At 51.4% G+C, this 18,702-nt stretch overlaps 1 protein-coding gene across 2 annotated transcripts in view; it reads right to left on the bottom strand.

Annotated features, from left to right (window-relative positions):
• Positions 1-1,177: 1,177 nt before the first annotated feature.
• HTR2A (5-hydroxytryptamine receptor 2A) overlaps positions 1,178-18,702 on the bottom strand; it is a 42,867-nt gene continuing 25,342 nt past the window's right edge. For both annotated transcript variants that reach the window (XM_028526815.2, XM_036011205.1), the window contains exon 3: positions 1,178-3,779. In XM_028526815.2, coding sequence (XP_028382616.1) covers positions 2,974-3,779 — 806 coding nt within the window. In that variant the 3' untranslated portion in view covers positions 1,178-2,973. The remainder of the gene's footprint in view (positions 3,780-18,702) is intronic.

Below are 18,702 nucleotides of genomic sequence, written 5' to 3'. Positions count from 1 at the left end.
CCGGCCAGGCGGGTCCTCGCGCTGTGACCGGGCGCCAGGAACACAGGCGTCGTGCTCTCACAGGATCTCAGCGATACTGGGAGTGTCCAGTCTGGGGGAGGTTCTGAGCAACGCTCTTCGGTAGACACAGCTATGGACTCACAGAACTGCGCTTATTTTTGAGTAGACTTTATTTACAAGTAGTCTTTCTTTCTTAAAATCTTTTAGAATAGACTTGGTTAAAATCGTTACATAAAATAATCTTGACTTTTTGTTACATATGGCACAGAATAACTTAACACGGAATAAATAGGCTTCACTGATGCGCAAATGGGAGAAGCACCCTTTGCCAAAAGCGCTCCAGTAACTTCGTTCCATTTGGCTACAGTAGCGCTGTACAAAGTGACCAGGAGATGGCGCTGTAGACCAGAGATTAAGTATGCTCGAACCAGATTTTCCTAATGATGGCATTTTTCTTTCTTTAAATAAAGAGGAATCTCCTATGCAACTTAGTAGAGTCAGGCTGGTTACTCCATCTTAATAGTATTCACTAGGGCTGAGCGCTTTAATTACAGATCCATAAATCATTCAAGGGTGGCGCTTCGGCGGGACGAGGGATGGATCTAAGTCAGAAAGTCTCCCAGACTAAACAACGGGCCCAAAGGTGCCCATTTTATTAAAAATCCATCAACTATGTCTAAGGATCGTTGTTTTCACAACCCCCATAGAGTCGTGTTACAGTCTTCCCACAAGCTTAGGTCAACTTCCAGTTTATTTAAAGAACCGATACTTGTTACATTTTAACCCGCAGTGGAAGGTCATAGAAACATTAGTTAGGACATGAATTCACATTGATATCAACGGGACACAAACATGGGTACATACTGGGTGTTCTCGTTAATGCCTCTTCTCCTCCGTATAAATATATAAATATCGAATAAAGTGCATGGGAACATGTCTGTACGTGTATACAGAGATGTGTTTGCCTACATTATACACTGGAACAGTTACTCATGGAGAGAAAAACATACACATTTGTGATATACGTGTCGTCAAAGGACACCTGTCAGGCAGTATTTTATGTTCATTCTGATCAAGATGGAGCACGTGGGTGGAATCTGTAGTCTTTTCTTTATTATATCATGAGATGTGCAGAGTTATAAACTAAGGCCAAAATGCATGAGAGCAGAGACTTTTGAACACTTGTGTCTTTATCATTTAGTCGGGTGCAATCATTAAAGTAATTCAGACCGGATGCAGCCTCAACACGAGGGGCTCGCCCTAAATTCCAGCATTGCAATAAACGCCTGCCAGTGAGTCTGTAAGGGCACAATTAGTGTAACCCTCACGCTTTTCCACGTTACCCAGGGGCACCTCCCGTGTTTCTCAGTTTTTAGTTGTTTGATTTTTTTCAAGTGGTGTAGAGTAAAAAACTATTTCTCATTCAACAGAAAACATGATATCACTGTTTTTGTTTTTGTTTTTTTAATTAGGGAGTCCAGTGTTAGTGGGTCCTAAATGAGTTAGTTTTGGGGGAAGTGGAGCAAAAAGTTTCCTTAAAACTTTGGCGGTCACAGGTTGGGTCCAGGGTGAAGTGTGTATTTCTAAACTAATGGCAAACTTTGACTTCAAGTGATATTTTTCCTCTCCTGTGTTTGGTTGGTATTCATGGGCAATTAACCAGGAAACGCATTGAGAAAACCACCCTCATCTCTAGAAACACACCGCTCTCTGAACCAGGTCAGAGAGAAATAACTTGAATTGATTCTCACACTATGTCTGTTTTTATTGTTGCCAAGGACCATTCCAATTAAGTCCTTTTCTTTAAGGGCAAATATCTAACTTTAAGTATTTGTATATCCTGAGCACCTAGGACTTGTCCTCATAGACAGTGTACACTCCGTGGAGCACTGTGAACCCAAAGGCAACAGGAAGTAACCCGGATTGGCTGTTCCGAAAGCATCGGTTTACCTGATTGGCGGGTGCCCACAGGAAAGCCGTCTGCAGCTCAGAGATGCTCTAAGACTCTATTGCTTGTCAGTAGCCCAAACCCCGAGTTTACTCCTCGGTGCCGGCACAGGGACCTCGATGCGCAAGGAGCGCCCGCACGATGCCCTCGTAAAGGGCAAGGTACCTGGCGCCTCTGTGGTGCTGTGTAGGAGAAGCCGTTTCTAGAAATGTATTTGGGGATGCGAGATTATCCCTTTGATAGGGTAGCTACTAGGACAAACAGTAAACAAGACCGCCTTTGAACTTGAGAGTAAAAGCACAGGTAGCAGGAGAGAAAGCAGCGATAGTTCTGAAACGACCGTTAAAACCTTTCCCACTTCTGAGGAGCGTGGACCTGAAAGGCAGCGGAGGCCAGCGCCTTTGCGAATGTCTCGAAGGGGCCTCCGGGAAAAGGCCGGAATGGGAAAGCTGTCAAGTATTAACTTAGTTATCTCAGCAAGACCGACTTTATAACACTGCTCTTAGACAGTTATTTTTGTTGTTGTTCTAAATGCATACCATGGTAAATGTGTAAAGAGAATTGTTCTTTAAGAGGCCATTGCATTCGCCGACTTTTCACTATTGCTAGCTATTTTTATGTACAGCGGTGGGTGACCCACTCATCGCCACCCGTTAACAACATAATCATAGCCAGGCTTCGGCTGGAAAATAGAACTTGTTTTAGACTTATGTGTGGCCTCGTTATGATCGTACAACAAAAGCTAATTATTTTAAAGGCCTATCATTTACAATGTTAAAAAGAAGTGTCATAAAGCTCACAGTCGACACGCTGTCGGAACATGTTTGAAGTGCACGGTTTCCGGCACCGGGCCCTGCTTTCCACGCACGGAAGACAACCAGGCATCCGGATATGACTGCCGGTGTCACGAGAAACCTGCCTCAGTTTTTTCTTCCAGTCTCCCTGTAATCGTTCCTTCTCTTCTTCCCCTGGTAGGTGGAAATCCGTTCGGAGGGCCCTCCACGGTTGCCACGGCAACGGGCCCGTCACACACAGCTCACCTTCTCGTTCACTGTGCCGGCACCGTCCGTGGGGGCAGCCTCCGCGTTCTGCTGTCCCAGAGGGACCATGGTGGTGCAGTCATTCTCGGTGGTCTTGGGGTCTTTCTTGGAGCTGTTTCTCCGCCCCCTCTGGAGCTGGCTCGATTTGTAGGCCAAGGCCGGGATGGTGTTCACCAAAATCAGCTGCAAGGGTTTTTTGTTCTCCTTGTACTGGCACTGAATGTAGCGCGAGAAGGCCGAGCGGTAGGTCTTGTTGAACAGCGTGTACACCAGCGGGTTCACCGCCGAGGACAGGTACCCGATCCACACGAACACGTTGAGCAGGGCGGCGAGGACGCGCTCGTTGCACGACTCCTTGCACATGACGGCCATGATGTTGGTGATGAAGAAGGGGCACCACATGACCACGAAGAGGAAGAAGACGATGCCCAGCACCTTGCAGGCCTTCTGCTCGTTGCTGATGGACTGCATCGTCCTCCGGCCGTGGGCGCCCCCGGGCTCCCGCTGCGTGGACCGCTGGAAGAGCTTCTCGGACGACAGCGAGCTCTGCGGCAGGAAGCTGAACGAAGGCAGCTTGGCGCGTGCGCCCGGGTCACTCAGGCACAGAGTGGCTTCCTTCTGCAGCGACCTGATCGTTAGAAAGTAGGTGATTACCATGATGGTTAAGGGGATGAAAAACGAGACGAAGGAGCCGATCAGGACAAAGTTATCGTCGGCGAGGAGGCAGCTCCCTTCTTTAAAGACCTTGGAATCGTCCTGAAGCCCGAAGACGGGTATCGGCATGGAGATACCTGGGATTGGACAGAAGGGGAAACGTGACCATGAAGGAAGCGAACAGGCGAAGGCAAGAGCAGCGCCACCTAGCGGCGGCCGCGCGAAAGGGCTTTACATCGACATTGCCCGAAAGCCTGGCATATACTTGCAAAGGAAATTTAACTTTCTCTTGAAGGTACTTACGGATACTAGTTATCTTATACTGATGCTGTATTATATCGTATATACTATCATATGTAGTCATCACATTGTATTCTAACATATATTAATAATATACACTAACTACATGTACTATATTATTCTTTTACTTGTACATTAAATTCCCCTATATATAAGCCTTATAAAGAAGTACAATAAATCTAGCTTTAATTTTCCCGGCTATGTTTTTCTGATCATAACAGTGTGCTTATTTAATGGAAGAAAATACACAGAGAGAAACAAACAGAAATAAAAATGAACAAGGATGCCACCACCCAGAGAGAATCACCATTAACAGCATGATGCCGTGTATCTCATTTCCATGCCGTAAGCTTATTCATGTCTAGTGTGCTGAGTTCAGCGGTCTGATCCATTTTTCAAAGAGATTGCACCTCTTAAAACTCTCCTTTCTCTGTCTGTTCTACAGATTGGCTAAAACGTCCTTATTTCTTACGAAGTCAGTGTCTCACGATAAAGAAAGGTGTGGCAAATCCAGATAAAAAGTACACAGCGATCGGACCAGTAACTGCCACTCATTTCCCACTGCAAATGGCCCATTTTCCCCAGCCCTCCTCTCAGTGACTCCTCCAACCACAAGGGGGCGTGACGCTCCCAGTGCTCCGCCCCCGTGGGCAGCCCCGCGCAAGGCCAGGGCCTGGAAGCCCAGGGAACAGCCATGCCCCACACGGAGTCCGTCTTTTCTCACCACGATGCTGTCCACTTGAGAGAGACACTCACGCACGCATCATGCACACACTTTATAGCATTATAAACGTATTTTCTTTTTAGAAAGTTTGAAAAAAATACAAAATGGTAACAATGAGTTAAAGGAAATATGCACTCCTACTGGCCAGAGATCCACATTTTGAGCCGTTTCTTCTATTTACGGGCATATGGAAATCTGTCCACATCATGCAGTATCTGATGGACAGTTCCTGACCCCTTCACCTCTTCCAGCCAGCCCCCCAATCCCTCTCCCCTCCTAGGGCAACCACCACTCTGTTCTCTGTGTCTTATGAGTCTGTTTCCATTTTGTTTGTTCATTTACATTGTTCTCTCGATTCTGCGTATAAGTGAAATCATACAGTGTTTGTCTTTTCTCTGTCTGACTTATTTCACTTAGCATAGCACCCTCTAGGTCCATCCGTGCTGTTGCAAATGATAACATTTCATTCTTTTTTTTGTGGTCGAGTCGTGTTCCATGGTGTAGTATTGATGGGCTTGTTGATGGGCACCCGGGTGGCTACCATGTCTTGGCCACCGTGAAGGCCGCTGCAGTGTGCATAGGGGTGGGGCTGGCCTTCGGGAAACTTCTGATCGTAAGAGCTAAGACACGGTTTCTGAGAAGCACGTGTTGTTTTCCAAGTGTTGGAAACTAGACCCGTCAGTGGTGTTTTCTGTGCTCCGCTACAAGCTCCCTGTTTCACAGCGTTGCTGTTCATTGATTGGATGGGGCGCTTTGCAGGGATGCAGACCTGGATCCGAGTCTCCGCCCTGGTCCTTTGCTCCCGGACCTGTAACATGGTCCCCAGAGGCCTCAGCGCCTGTCTACCGAGTGAGGGCGGCCCACACGTGTCTCCCTGGATGTGGTGAGGCTAAAATGGATCAAAGATGCAGACACCCAGGACAGTGCCCAGTCCAAAGCGGGTGTTCTCCCACCTGGAGTAGCTCTCTCTGCAGGATTGTTCAGGTTGAACACATTAACTTCATTGTTTTCCTGACTTTGTTCTGTTTCCCTGGGTTTATAGATGCTGGACTTGAATAGGTAATAGATCTTCTTAACCCCAAAGAGGCTAAAAAGCATTTTGGCTGTTGGCTGCATAATTAATAATGACGCGATTAGTAGCTTCTGCCAGGGGCACACAGGGACTCAGTTAATTCTAATTTTGTGTGGCTTGAACTGTTGATTGCTTTTCCCATGTGATTTGTCACAGCCATGACTAGTAATCGTGATACAGAGAAACAAAAATATCAGCTGTCCGAGAACAGGCATATTATTTTGCTATTAAACCCGGCGGTGCCCACGTTCCTGATTAATGCAAAGGGAATGGCCACCTTGTGAGCTTTCTGTCCTACTTGCTCAGGACCTGGTGATTCATGTAAGTGGCAATTTTCCATTGACCAGAACGCGGGATTACTTAAAATAGCAAATTCTCCAACCATCTGCAGGTCAGATGAGCGTTCTCGTTCGGGGAGGATGCACGCACACGCGCACACACACTCACACACACACACGCACATGCTTCCAGCATGGCCCCCCTCTGTGGTCGGGGAGGGAAGGGCTGCTGGACCAATGCCACCGAAGTTGAGGTTTCCCCTCGGGTTGCCCGGGCTGGAAGGGCCACTTCGAAGCGGATGCAAAGAGGGCACCGGCAGGCAGTGCAGACGGGGCTCCTTGATTTGGAGGGGGGATGCACGCCTAGGCCTTTCCATGGCCCATTCCTCTTCGCGTGTAACAAAACTCTCCTACGTACCCTCATATGCCCTTCTCCTCCAGCGCTTCCTCCATGGGGAGCGCCAGCCGGGGCTCGTGGAAGGAATAACCAGGCAGTGAAAGCCACCCTCCGTGAAAGAGGAGACAGGACTTTACATCAGAGAACCGGAGCTCTGAGGTGGGCTCTGCGGGCACCACGAGCAGCTCAAAGCCCACTCGTGAGGAGAGGTGGGAGCTCAGGTCCCCGGTCACGGCCCGGCCGTCCACAGGGCACGCATTCCTGGCTGTGTTGTCTGACACTGGCTGCCTTTGGAGGCCTGGCATCTCCTCCAGCTTGACGTTTCTGCACAGAAAGCAAATTTCTTTCTGAGCAAACAGAGAGGAGCTTGAGCTGCGTGACTCTGCACTCTGTTTGCTACATTCTTTTCTGGGGAGTGGAAGACAGCAGTCGAGCCGCATCACCTGTATTGGCGCCTCCGTGCATGTTTTATTTCTTTTCATTGAGACTCAGATAATTCAATAAACGGGAAACACCGACACCCCCAAACACACAGGCCCTGGCTGGTGCCTCTCCTTCGGGGGACCCCTGCTTGCTTTCCGCACGTAAAGCCTGCGCCTATGGTTTACACGTTGCCGCAGTCTGGGTGAACAAACGGCCTGAACGCCAGAGCTTTGGCTGCGAAAGACGAATTTTGTTCTTAATCCTGGATTTAATCTCTTGGGCCCGAAGGTACTGCAGATACGGAGACAGCGTTCCTTTGGGGGATGAGAAGGCTGCTCTTCTAGGCGGCAGCCTCGGTTTGGAACACCGCAGCGGGGGTCCCCAAGGCCTCTGGTCTCTTAGGATCCCATAGGAGGGGGAGGGGAAGGAGCACACCCTTCAGGGCTCCTGTGAAGAAGAGCACATTCTGGCCCATAGTTCTCATTTCCTCTGGAACTCCTTCGCACTTTAATTCATGCTGAGTTTTTTCAAGTCGGAAGAACAGGTTTGCTGGCAGTGTGACAGAAAGGACTTCCAGTGAATTCTGCAGGCAAAGGGCCACCCTGGGGGGTGGCGGGGGGCTAACAGGGCGGCGGGGGCTGGGGCTGCGGTCCCTCTGGTACAGGCTGCCAGGCTCAGACGTGGGGGAAATGCTGCGTCACCTCCGGTCGGCCGGGGAGGCAGGTGCGTGGAGGGAGGGGGGGGGCTGCGGATGCCTGCCGCTGACCCGAGAAATGGTGGGTTTCTGTGAGAGCCATTCTAATACTCAATCATACATTTTCAAAGCACTTTCACCTATATTCATTTACTCTCAATTCGCTTTTAAAAAACGTATCGATTGACTTGAGAGAGAGAGAGAGAAGAAGTGGGGGAGAGAGATAGATTGATTTGTTGTTCCACTTGCTGATGCATTCATTGGTTGCTTCTTGTATGCGCCCTGACCGGGGACTGAACCCACAACCTGGGCGTATCGGGAGGACCCTCTAACCAACTGAGATACCTGGCCGGGGCCCTCAGTTGACTTTTCAAAAATAAAAGTGTACAGAATATTAGCTACACTGCTCTATGGGCAGAGAAACAGTTCACTTTAGAGAAAGACCGAGGCCTAGCAAGCGTCAACGGTCTATGCAGACCACGCAGCACTTCAGGGGCAAAATCAAGACTCAGCCTTAGGTTCCTCGATCCTGACGGCTGATTATTTTAACCTGCTGCTCTGCCCCGTTTATGGTGGTTTTAAAAGTCTATGAGCATGTCACGTGGCCTAACACGAGTTTCAGGAAGACTGTGTTAACCTTAAAATCTGCAAAGTTTGCATATATGTGCATTGTTTTGGAGAAAGCGTTTTCTTCAGATTCTCAGGGAAGTTTCTGCTCTGCGTGTAGTTAGTAAGCACTGAATTCCATCAACGCCTTAAAGGTGGACCCCTCTCCCCGCCCCGATGACCCCTGCACCTGGAAACTTCCTTCTTTTTTTTATTCTTTAATCTTGGAGCCTAACTTTCCTCTGGCGAGACGTTGTTATTTGAGGGCAGACAGATTTCAACAACACATTCCTTTTTTATATATATATAGAAGTTATTCTTAACTTGGACCGCGTATCAAAATGATCTGGGGAGCTTTTAAAAACGGCGTTGCCTGAGCTCCGTCCTGAGAGGCGCTGGTACCAGCGCTTAAAAAAGACTGATGCCCAGACCCCGCGCGCACGTTATCGATAAAACGGAAGTGCACCCGGGGGAGCCTGATTCGCAGCCCCTGTTGGGAATCTGGGGTGTGTGGGGTTAAACGCGCAGTGAAAACGTGTTTATTCCGAAATAAAACTACGTCAGGTACGGCTTCTGCACAGCGCCGCCCCTTGTCCCGAGGAAGCACGACTGTTACTGTCCCCGCAGGCGCAGGCGCAGGCTGAGGCTCACGGCCCAGCACCGAACTGACGGGGAGGGGCCAACACGTGCCCTCGACTCCTCCCCCCATTTGTGCACGAGTTACTGGAAAACAAAAAGGCTCAATCTCCAAATAGGTTCTGAACCTGCGTTCCGTCCCAGGTGGCACGTGGTACTGGGGGGGGGGCGGGGTGGGAATGCTGACTGTCCCCTCGCCCAGCGGCCGTGCCCTGCCTGGGCTGCTGGCCGCACCGTCCAGTCCCTGCTCCCCAGAAAGGCAGCCTCCTGCTCCCCGGGCCCTAATCCCTTCCCCTTTCTGTCTCACGCGCCGGACGTTGCGCTTTTCAGACGACTGCACTCGGCCTCGCTGGACGCGGGTCGTCGGCCGTCACAGAGGGCCTTGTCGAACCTCGTCTTTACGGCGCCACGTCCCCCCTCCCACGCGTTTGCAAGGAGACAGGTTCTGGGGCCCTTCTTTCTGAACAAGAAGAGAATGGGTCGCCCACGGGTCGTCTCATTCCTGGGACTCCGGTCTGGAAGGTGCGTGGACGGCATCAGGGGGTTTGGACACTCAGCTGGCAGCGGGTGCGCACGCAAAGCCAGGCCCACAGGCTCTCCCTCCTCCGGCCTCTCTCGGGCACCCCTTCCTCGGGTACCACGTGGGCCACGTTACGTCAGGAAGCACTACAGCCTCCCTAGTGCCCGGGCCTGTACCGGCCATGGAGCCGGCCCACAGAGTCCGTGTGATCTGTCCTTATAACGCGATCGTTCCGTCTGATGCAGTCACGGGGCATCTCTCTCTTCTTTGTGTCACGCCTGGACCTATCCGGAAGGCCCACGTATAGTCTGGTCCTTCCCCTAATCACCTAGTGGGATCCGAGACACTCCCAAGAGCTGCCTGTGCCCACAGGTCTCTTCCTAGCGGCCTGTGTGGTGCGCAGTGGGACCCCCGTTAGAGGGAGAGGTCCCACCACTCTGTGCACGCACCTGGGGCAGCTGGGAGGGGGCACTCTGAGTCCCCGTGCAAGGTGCGGGGGTTCAGAGATGCACAGCAGGGGGGACTCCTGAGGGAATGGGCCTTGGAAAGGGAGGTGGTCACAGGAGAGAAGGCACGGAGGGTATCTCAGGGAGGCAGGCCAGGGAGGGACGGGGGTCAGTGGCAGGTTGGCTGGGTCGTTCCTAAGAGCCTTGAGCACCGGGGGGGGGGGGGGGGGGAAGGCGCAGGGTTTGGAGTGAAAAGGGAACCACAAACTCACGTCGCCCCTTGGCCCGGGACCAGCTCTGATGCCATCTGCCTCCCTGATACACTCTGTGGTGGCCCCAGAATTCCTCTGCAGCAGGGGCCTCGGGGGGGCTGCCAGCGGGGTGTTGGGGAGCAAGGCCACCAGTCCCGTGGCTCCGTCAGCAGGGGGAGCACGCTGCTGTCCCCCGACTGTGCGGTGATTATTCGAGGGTGCGGTGGGGGCTGCCCAGGAGATTACGTTCCCAAACCGTACCCCACACTTCTTTTAAGACCTATGTCCGGACATCTTTCCCCCAGACACCCCGGTATGAAGCCTTCCCTGAGCCATTTCTCTCTTTAACAAGAACTCCGCAGTCTGTTGGCACCGCCCTGCCTAATCTGCACTGTGCTAACTCACACTGCTAATACCTTAAGTCTTTCCCTGGCAGTGGCGTCTCCCGTGAGGGGATAATCTCATGAATGCAGGGACGTCTTTTCCCGTGCTTCTGCTGAGCCACCCCAGCCTCCGAGACAGCCCTGCTCAGCCCAGGAAGGGGCGGGGCGAAGGCTCGTGGGACGGGCGAGCATGTGACGGCACAGGGCAGCAAAGGCAGGGAGTTAGAGTGAATGCAAGCCGCAGTGCATTTTATAGACACAGCTTGCGTTCACTGAAGTAGTTCATGATGCTTTTCTTCCCTTTTGCCGGGAAAACCCAGTACATGAGGTTGCCAGTGCGCCACGTGGGGCGGGAAGAGGGAAAACGTGTATGTACGTGATGCCTAATTCGGATGTTCTCCGGAGGGAGCTCCGTCCAGTTAGGTCACTGGCACCCGAGCGGACTGCCCCAACAGCTCGAGTCCCCCCAAAAACACCTCTGTGGGATGCGGTGCCTGGGAGACCTGGGTTTCTTCCTGTCTGTTCTGCCTTCTTCTCAAAGCTCTTGGTCAAGTTCACGAAACAAGGGTGGGCAGGAAGAGGGCCGAACGGGGCAGCTCAGGACCCAGGCTCGGAGCTGAGTCTGCCCATCACGGCTGGCCGGCCTTGGGCGGCCGACCTTTAACGCCTCTCTCTGCGAGGGGGAGGTGATGAAAACAGAGCTTCCCTCCTCTACACACAGGGCGCGGGCGAGAAGGCAGTGAGGCAGTGTGTCTGCGTTACTTGGCAAAGTGTAAGATGAAAATGATGGTAGTTTACCAAGCAGGAAGCCAGGCTCCGTGGGTACTGCAAAAGACCTCTGAGAACCTTCCAGAAGCCTAGGATCTTGCAGGGAAAACCCGATCCATCGTGATCTAGTAAGATGGCAGTGTGGGTCAGCGCGAGGTCAAGGGCAAAGAGGCTACCACGGAAGCCACGCCTACAGGGCGCGGCTGAGTGCGGCTCTGTCTGGCACGTGGCTGCGTGCTTAGCAGCCGGCACACAGGCCGCATCCCAGGGGCGCCCAGTAGAGCGGGTCCTCCCTGCATGGCGGTGATCAGTGTTAGACCTTCACCCACTAATCACATACTGAGCACACAGAGGACTGGGCGCTCCAGGAGTTCGAGAGGAGGGAAGTGCTTGGGTCTGTCATCCCGACTGGACCCCCCAAGCCTCCTGCTGTCATCAGCCCCACGTAAGACTGGAGGGCAGGCAGCGTGGAGACGCAGACGGGAGAGTCGGCTCAGCACTGGCATCCACGTTTTCAGAATCATGCAGGCAAGGTCCATCTGTATCGACCCTGGACTATTTTCTTTTTAAGGCCGCTAGAATGCAGGATAGCAGTTCTCCAGTGTTTGGGTCTCAAGACCCCCACACGCCTTTAAACATTATCAAGGATTCTAAAGAATTCTTCTTGTTTTTGTGGGTTGGGTCTATAAGCATTTCAAACTGAGAACACAAACATAATAATTAATCAATTCATTTAAAAATAAAGCTAATAAGCCCAGTACATAACATACAATTTCTATGAAAAATAATTCTGTTTTTCCAGAGCAAATCAAATAGCGTGTCCCTGTGTTATAATTTCGAAAGCACCCTCCTGGAAGACGGCTAGACTCTCATAGACGTTTCTGCTTCGGCCGGTTGTTCCGTCACACACGTGCGCCCCGGGAAACTCCACTGTCCCCTCATAAGCAGATGACACGGGAAAGGGCAGACGACACCTTATTTCTCCCAGCTTTGTGGAGATAAAACGAATGCTGAACCTTGTGCGAGTTTACGGTATGCGATGTCATGATGGACACACATACACGCAGCCAAGTGTTGGCTGTAGTAAAGTTTGTTACCTCATTGTTCACCTCACACCGTCACCAGCTTGTGACTGTTTTCACAGTGAGAACCTCAAAGCCCTCAACTCAGCGACTGTCAAGTGTGTATCATACAGCATCAATGACTGGGGCGCCACACTGCACCCTGGATGCCTGGACCTTATTCGTCTCATAACCAGACGTCCGCGCCCTCTGACCGTCGCCTCCCCATGACCCTCCTCCTCACCCCAGTGACCACCGTTGTCCTCTGTGCGAGTTCAACGTGTTCAGATCCCACACGTGAGTGGGGTCGTGCGGCCCTGGCCTTTCTCCGTCCGACTCGTTGCGCTTAGTACAGCGCCCTAGATGGTCCCTGGTTGCCCCAAACGGCAGGACTTCCTCCTTTTTTTATGGCTCAATAAATTGCACTGTGCACATATCATCTTCAGGTGCTCATCGGTGGACACCCACGTTGTTTCACGTCTCGGCGGTTGTGACGACGCTGCAGTGAACCTGGGGCTGCAGATATTTCTCTGAGGCAGTGGTTTAATCTCATTTGGATATTAGTATCATCACATTAATAATTATAATTGGTACTGACCTCCCTGAAGCATCCTGGAGATGCCGGACACCCCCTTTGCAAACCACTGATACGGAAGAAAAAGCCACCAGCTTAGAATCAGAAAACCCCAGCCTGGATCCCCTTTGACCTGGAGCAAACCACTTACTGTCTCTGAAGTTTTTTTTCTGTAAAATGAGCATTATTTAATAGAATAATCTTTAAACGATTATCCCGAGGAACATAAATGAGAATTGCTGTGCCGTGGGCAGTAAATCTACAGCTGACCCATGAACAACGCCCATTGGGTTGAAAATTCGTGCGTGACTCAAGTGGGCCCTCCACCCAGGCAGGTCCCCACCTGAGCCTGCTCCATGGGGATTCCCACCTGAGTCTTGAACGACAGGCGGAGGAGCTGTGGAAAGCAGCCGAGCTGAGTGCGTCGGTTGAAAAAGGATGTGTGTATAAGCAGATCCCTGCAGTCCAAACCCACGAGGTTCGAGGGTCGCCCGTAGCACTGGGTAGCAGACAGAACTCACAGAGGAGAATGTCTGACAGCCTCCGCGAACATGCCCCGTTCTTCCTTGTGTCTACAAATCCTTCCTGTGGTTGGAACCTCCTTACACCTCTCGTGTGGCTCGAACAGAAATGGAAACCAGCTTGCCATCACTCTTATCAGAGTCCAACTTCGGTTCTGGCACGTCTCCCGTCTCAGACAACTCGGTTCTCAACCGAATTGTTCTCAGAAAAAAAATGTCTCAGTGGTCGAACAGAACTTGGGTTCTTGACTGGTCAGCCTTTTCACGTTGAGCCCTGTGTGATCAGCCAGGCGTCTCTCCGTGTACAGACAAATCGCTTCTGGAGCAGCCAGAACAAAGTTAGTCCGAGAACCAAGGTTCCGCTGCGGCTCAGTTTAATAATCTGTGCCTCGTGCGCCTCTGCTGAGGAGGGATCTGTGAGGAGGGCGCCGGTGCACCCATCACGGTGGGACCTGGTGGAGCGCAGCCGTCTCTGGGACGTCTGGGCTGGATTCTCAGCTCTGTCCTTCCCCACACCTAAGTAGCCAACGGTGAAAATCTAGTGACTTCCTCCGTGAGTGGTAGCTCAACAGCCGGGATTTCTGAGCAATGGGTGTGCGACGTGATACTGCTTTAGAAGTGTGTTTTCACTACAAGAAACTGCCATTTTAATTAGTTTCATTTGTGGTAAAGATGTCACTTTTTTCTATCAGTATCAAGGCTCTGGAATTATTACACTCTGCGAAACTTCCTGTTTTCTAAAGGCATGACAATACGTGGGGGGAAATGTGGAATTAGTTGTAACTTTGCATGTTTGCAGGGTGTATTTCTTTTCCAAGTCACACTCAGATCTCTGCAGCAAAAGCGTTGTCATAATTTGTCCTCGGCTTCAAATGTTCTTATATGGCCAATTTCTTCTCATTTTCCAAGATTTAGCTAAAATAAGAAAGGTCAGAAAACCCTTCCACGACACCTTGTCCAAACGGTTCCCATGATTGCTACCGTGCTGCTCTGTCCTGTTCACCCACGGCACTTCCACCAGCTCCCAATTATATTTTTGTTTGTGAGCAGATGTGTCTGTCTCATTCTGCTTAAGGTCTGCGGTTGGTGGCTGTGTGGTACAGGCTGGTAAAGTGACCGTCAGCCCTGGCTCGACTTCTGATCTGAGGCCAGATGCTACGTCCTGTTGCTGCATAAGACGCAGAAACCTCCACAGTTAATTAGGCTGATCTAAGAAGAGGTCCCAGGTGGCGGTGCAGAGAAGTCACAGCCAGCACGCCGCCGGTGCGGTGCATGGGCGGGTGGGTCTGTGCGTGTGGGCGTGTGTTGGGTCTCGGGTAGGGGTGTCTGGGGCAGGGGGGGATGGCGGAGAAGTCCCCTCCCTTTTCCTTTGGCAGAAAGATGGTGGTGTTGCTTCCGAAGAAAGTGGAGAGGGTTACTGAAAGCCCCCAAACTTGAACGACGCTGATTGTGAGACTCGATTCTCCAGGGGAGAGATGCGGAATGACCCTTCCTCCAGAAGTTGGCTTAATTGGATTCCAGCGGAGCGGGATGAATTCTTAATCAGAACATGTTTCCTTTGCACAAAATGGATATTGTCAGAGTTCCGCCTGTTTACCCACCAAGTGGTCATGAGCAGCCATCAGCGGCTGACCTTGACAGATTCCATGACAGAAATAATGAAGTCTGCTGGGTGGCAATTATTAATGTTTGCTAATTGTTTTGCATTTGCAGAGCATTAGACGGGAGTGAAATAGAGCCACACACCCAGGTGGTTTGACCACAGGGAGAAGACGAGGCAGGCAGCAATGGAAAGTACAGGGTGCTTAACGAAAAAAAAAAGGATAGCTCCCAGGAATAAATCCTACAAACAAATGCAAATTCAGATGCATCTTTTTTAATCACTGGATTGAAAAAGTTGATTACTTCAAATTAGACTCACCAGGTGTTTTTGTTATAGGCAGCTAAGTGGGAAGATAGGAATTTATCCTCTTAAAAAGTCCGAGTTATTTTACAGCCACTGAGAGAAAACTGAGCTAAAAGGATAAAAGGAAGAAAGCAACCAAGTTCAGAGGGAAACGGAGGAGAACAGCTTAGGAGCAAGAGAAGGAGAATAAATAAGATGAAATCCCATTGAGTGCTGGCATTTCTGAAATTTTGGCTGATGTAACAAAGGATGTGATTTCATTTTTTTTTCTTCTAAGCGGCTTTCTTCTCACTGACATACTTTCAGATGATAAAAATTTTCCTTTCCTTCTCCTCAGAACCATGATTGAATTCCTGGAGCCTCCGGGCACGTGACTCGGCAACAAGAAATACAGCTCAGCTCCTCCCCTTAACCCCAAACGGGATCAGCTGCGGGCAGAGGCGCGCACTGGCCTTCTGTGATGTAGGTTGGGGGACATCGAAAGGCCTGTTCTCACGTTCTCTCTCACCTTCCTGACATTTTCCCATCCGAGGTTCATTTCTTTGTATCCATCAATCACCTCCATCTTCCTGGCACCCTCTGCTGAAAACGCGCACTTCTGGAAGAGGTGATATCTTAGGAGCCGTTAACTTTGGTCAGTCCTGGGGAGACTAAAGCAGGTGGAATGCATTTGTGTGTGTGTGTGTGTGTGTGTGAAATTCGCCTTTGGAAAAGGGAAGAACTGGCAGGTTCTACAATTCCAGAGAGAAGTTCCTTCTCCGGCTTCATCGACCCCCACTGCCACAGCTCCCCGGATCACTCCTTCCCCAGCTGAAGTCAGTTTCCCTTCCACGCCTTTGCGTCCTCACTGCCAGAGAGCCCAGGGTGAGGATGGCTGTGGAACACCCACGGGGCAGCCTCCTCCGGGAAACAAAACGAGGTTCTCTCTTGCTGCTGCCTGTCTGCAGGGTTTCCGGGTTGGTGGTCCAGGCCCCTGCTGGTTGCTTCCATAAGAAGTTAGCTGTGGACTTCAAAACGACCTCTGTCCACGCATGAGAAATAGAGAACCGGATGACAAGTGAGTTCCTTGCCAGCTGTGACTCAGGTGCACTAAACCAACTGTGCCTTCCAGAAGTGTCCTTGGAATCACAGCAGAGAGGCAGTGCCTGCGTAGCTCTGAACTGGTCAGTTTAAGCACATCACACTTTAGAGGAGACGGACAATAGGAAGCTTTTTAAAATCTTCCCCCCCCCCCCCGTGGCTGCCTTCAACCATTAAGGGTCCGCTTTGTGGAAGATACCACAATCCAGGAGTCCAGGCGCAAGCACTGCAGAAGATACGATCTATGCACATGAATGTACTACTAGGGAAGATAAACTGTTTCACCATCAAGGTTAATAAAATATTAACAGAATGAGGAAAACGAGCAGGGAACGAAATACTGTAGAATTCACTTTGCCACAGGTGAAGGTGGCATATGGGTCCCCGATGAGACACCCCAGGAATAAGAAGGGGAAACGGGAAGATAAAAGCCCCCCAAGCCTTCGCTGGGAGATAGATCGCGAGCAGCTTCTATTCAATGAGCTTTCCTACGGCAGCCTCTGACTCCTGCCCGGTCACGCACGCTGGGTGTCCTCTAACTGACAGTGGACCCAGTGGTAAAATCCACCGGCCTGCACAACTTGGAGCCGAGACCTCCAGGGAGCATCGGGGGCGAAGTAAAGGGTGAATGATCTGGTGTTTGCAGGGGGAACCCGGGAACTGGAGAAAGTGCAGGCAGTCCTTAGGGGAGACAAGGAGCCAGGAAAGGGGGCGGAGGGATGCGCAGGCGTCGGAGGCAGAAGGACCCGTGCAGCGTTGACGCCTGGGGAACGCGGGCCAACGTCAGCCTCAACGCAACGGGAAGCCCTGGAGATGTCTGAAAAGCCTTTCGTTACACAGCTCGCATCCCTGAATTCTGCTGAACGCCTGCAATCCACCAGCGTGTCCGACCGCAGATGACTGGGCTGGCGGGTATGTCTATTGAATGAGCATATAAAAACCTTGGCCCGGGCTGAGCACTTCATCAACATTAAGGCCTTTTAAGGAAATGAAATCTACAGAGCCCGCGGGCCACGGGGTGGGGGCATGACGGCATGCCTCCTTCTTCAATGTGAACTCTGTCAAGTCCTGGAGTCAAATCTGTAATGAAGTGCTGTGAGGGAGCTTCCGGTTTTCTCAATGCGACAGAAGTCGGTGGGTGCGGATGACTGTTCCAAGTAGCGTTTCCGGTGACACAGAAAACTGGGCAACGACTCCCAGGAAAGCAATACATTGAAAAAAAATAAGCCCTTTGGTTAATATAAGGCGATTGTATTTGACTGTCCCTATTTCAGAGCATGTGGAAGACTGTGTTAGCACTGACTGGGAAAGACAATCCTTCCCCCAGAAGCGGTTAGCAGGGATGGAAACATTTGCATGTTGGGAATGAGGTAAGCTTTTCTGAGCTTTTCTCCAGTCTTCCCAGGAGGCCTTTCCGCCGTCTTTCCCTCACACGCTCCGCCATTCAAAACCCTGCTGTCTTCGTTTTGCCCCTGCCCTGGGAGTCCTGAGCCGATTTGCTAGCTCGAGCTCCCTAAGTTGCTCTGCAGATTACGGTTCTATAGACTGACTGGGTCTGTTCCTCTGGGCGGCCCTGACTGGGAGAGGTTGCGTGGGCAGGGTTTGCAGGACTCCGCCGGCGTGAGGCTGGCTCACGCAGACACAGGCGGACCCAGTAATCCGCTTTCCAACCTGCTCACCTGTACAGCTGACCTGTCCTGCAGCACCCCCAACCCCCTGGACTCACAGCTCTGCCTGTGTCTCTCCCTCCTTCTCCTGGGGCCTCCCAGCACCTGGGCAGAGATAACCTAGACAGGCCTCGGAGGCGCGAGGGTAGTAAAAAGTGGAAGAAAGTCAGTGTCACCCACGGGAAACAGCCATGGCCTTGAAGTCCGAAGACCTGCGTTTGAGTCCCCACGTCGCCTTGTCAGTTACGGAGTCCTGACTAGCCCCTCTGGGCCTCCTTCTGGCATTGGACAAATTGATTGAGCCCTGACCGTGGACTAGGCATTGCGTTTGGGGCCGCAGAATCATCAGGGACCTGGACTAGAAACCGTTACCCCCACGGAATGCACATTCCAGTGAGGGGAGCTGAAGACAAAACGTAAGTGAACAGGTTACATAATAGGAGGTAATAAGGAAGCTACAGAGAAAAAACGGGGGAAAATAGCTGGGCGAAACAGGTGGGGAGTAGATGGGAGGAATATAACTTCTCGGGGGGGGGCAGGGCGGGCCCCACTAACAAATCAACCTCTGAGCAAAGGCTTGCAGGGAATGAGGCGATAGGACATGTACCAATGGGTAAGAACGTTCCACGTGGTGCAGGCCCAGAAACCGCAAGACAAACGCAGGAAAAGAAGTCCTTGCTGAGCCTTATCTGCAACTCAGAACAATGACCTCAGCTACTCTGCAAAGGCTTGCTTACTGTATGGCGGGACCAG

The sequence above is a fragment of the Phyllostomus discolor genome, chromosome 11 (assembly GCF_004126475.2).
Source record: "Phyllostomus discolor isolate MPI-MPIP mPhyDis1 chromosome 11, mPhyDis1.pri.v3, whole genome shotgun sequence".
Taxonomy (NCBI): Eukaryota; Metazoa; Chordata; class Mammalia; order Chiroptera; family Phyllostomidae; genus Phyllostomus; species Phyllostomus discolor.
The sequence above is the reverse complement of the archived record's forward strand: the minus strand, read 5'-3'. Positions and strand labels throughout refer to the sequence as shown.